Source organism: Anneissia japonica, unplaced genomic scaffold, assembly GCF_011630105.1.
Source record: "Anneissia japonica isolate Jap-2015-1 unplaced genomic scaffold, ASM1163010v1 scaffold179313_len1196_cov178, whole genome shotgun sequence".
NCBI lineage: Eukaryota > Metazoa > Echinodermata > Crinoidea > Comatulida > Comatulidae > Anneissia > Anneissia japonica.
The window spans coordinates 1-1,196 of NW_022699307.1; the positions used below are offsets into that span (position 1 = coordinate 1).

The 1,196-nt window shown below is 29.1% G+C and overlaps 1 protein-coding gene across 1 annotated transcript; it reads right to left on the minus strand.

Moving 5' to 3' along the window:
- Positions 1-98: 98 nt before the first annotated feature.
- LOC117102959 (rhophilin-2-like) lies at positions 99-1,190 on the minus strand. Its single transcript, XM_033243413.1, has 2 exons — positions 1,000-1,190; positions 99-222 (listed from the first exon to the last, which is right to left on the minus strand). Exons 1-2 carry the CDS (start codon positions 1,166-1,168, stop codon positions 137-139), a joined length of 255 nt encoding a protein of 84 aa, XP_033099304.1. The 5' UTR covers positions 1,169-1,190; the 3' UTR covers positions 99-136.
- Positions 1,191-1,196: the final 6 nt, after the last annotated feature.

A 1,196-nucleotide genomic window follows, 5' to 3' on the forward strand; every position in this document is an offset into this window, starting at 1 on the left:
CTTGTTCAAGGGCTGCAATGAAAAGCAGTCTGACACATATTAGGTTTCACCCTTATCAAAGATAATAAGAAATTTTAAAAGAAATTAATATCTTGTAGCCCATATTTGCAAGAATTCCTTAAAGAAAAACGGTATATTATCTTACCAAGCCATGGAATATGTCTTTCACTTTGACATTAGCAAAATCAGGAGTTATAATTTCAGGCTGGTAACTTGACTTGCCTATAAACATGAGAAGATTAACTATGTAAATAATTAAAACTAAATACAAATAACATAGTATCAAACATCTTAAATAATGAACAAAAAAGAAACAAATTATAAAATGAAATATAAATAAAGGTTTAAACTAAAAACATATGTTTTATTTTAGAGCTATAAAAAGCTTTTTTTTTCCAATATGCATGAATGATTGTTTATTTTACTTTTTCCAGAAACACTGTTCATGTTTGTTGTGGTTAATTAACTGATTCTGGTGTTATATAGTAAACAAATCTATTAATGTATTCATTCATTAGTAAGGCGAGACTTTTTTAATTCCTTGTTTCGCGTACCACGAAGGAGGGCGGAATAAAAATATGAATAAAATTCTTGTCTTATTTAGCAAATAGTTTTGCCAAAAACATCCAGATAGAGAAAATAAAATAAAATTTTATTGGTGAATGTAAAACAGGATGGTTAAATGCTTCAAATTTATATAATTAGAAAGAAATATACATATCTTGTCTTTGGAGATTTCAAGGCAGTGGAGGGCATAATAAAAATAAAGAAAAAGCTTTATTTTCTTCCGAAATTTCCACTTTTTCTTGGCGGTGGGTGCTCTAATTAGTCAAAATTAAAATTTTATTTTTATTTGAAATCATCAAATATTTGCAGTCATCGGGTTCGCTAAACAAGGTACAAAAGAAAAGTCTTGCCTAAATAATGAATGAATAATTCATTCATTTAATTTTTTTAACTTATTAATTCATTCATAATCAGAAAGATATAAAAACAAACCTCGAATTGCTGGCACTTCAATGATATCAAAGAAGTCGTCCTCTTCATCTAGTTTTGAGTAGCACTCCATGGAACGAGTATGAGCATGTTTCAGTACTTCTTGTAATGTGTCAATCTTGCGTAATGCTTTAGACAGTTTGTGAACACGTAACGATTCTTCATGTAACATCACAGCCTGTTTAACATGAGCCTTGCCT

What these genes read in the sequence shown, in the direction of transcription:
- LOC117102959 (XM_033243413.1), bottom strand. Translation starts at nt 1,168, where the DNA reads ATGTTACATGAAGAATCGTTACGTGTTCACAAACTGTCTAAAGCATTA. An exon ending in TGAAGTGCCAGCAATTCGAG is followed by an intron (nt 223 to 999) that starts GTTTGTTTTTAT and finishes TCATGTTTATAG; the next exon opens with GCAAGTCAAGTTACCAGCCT.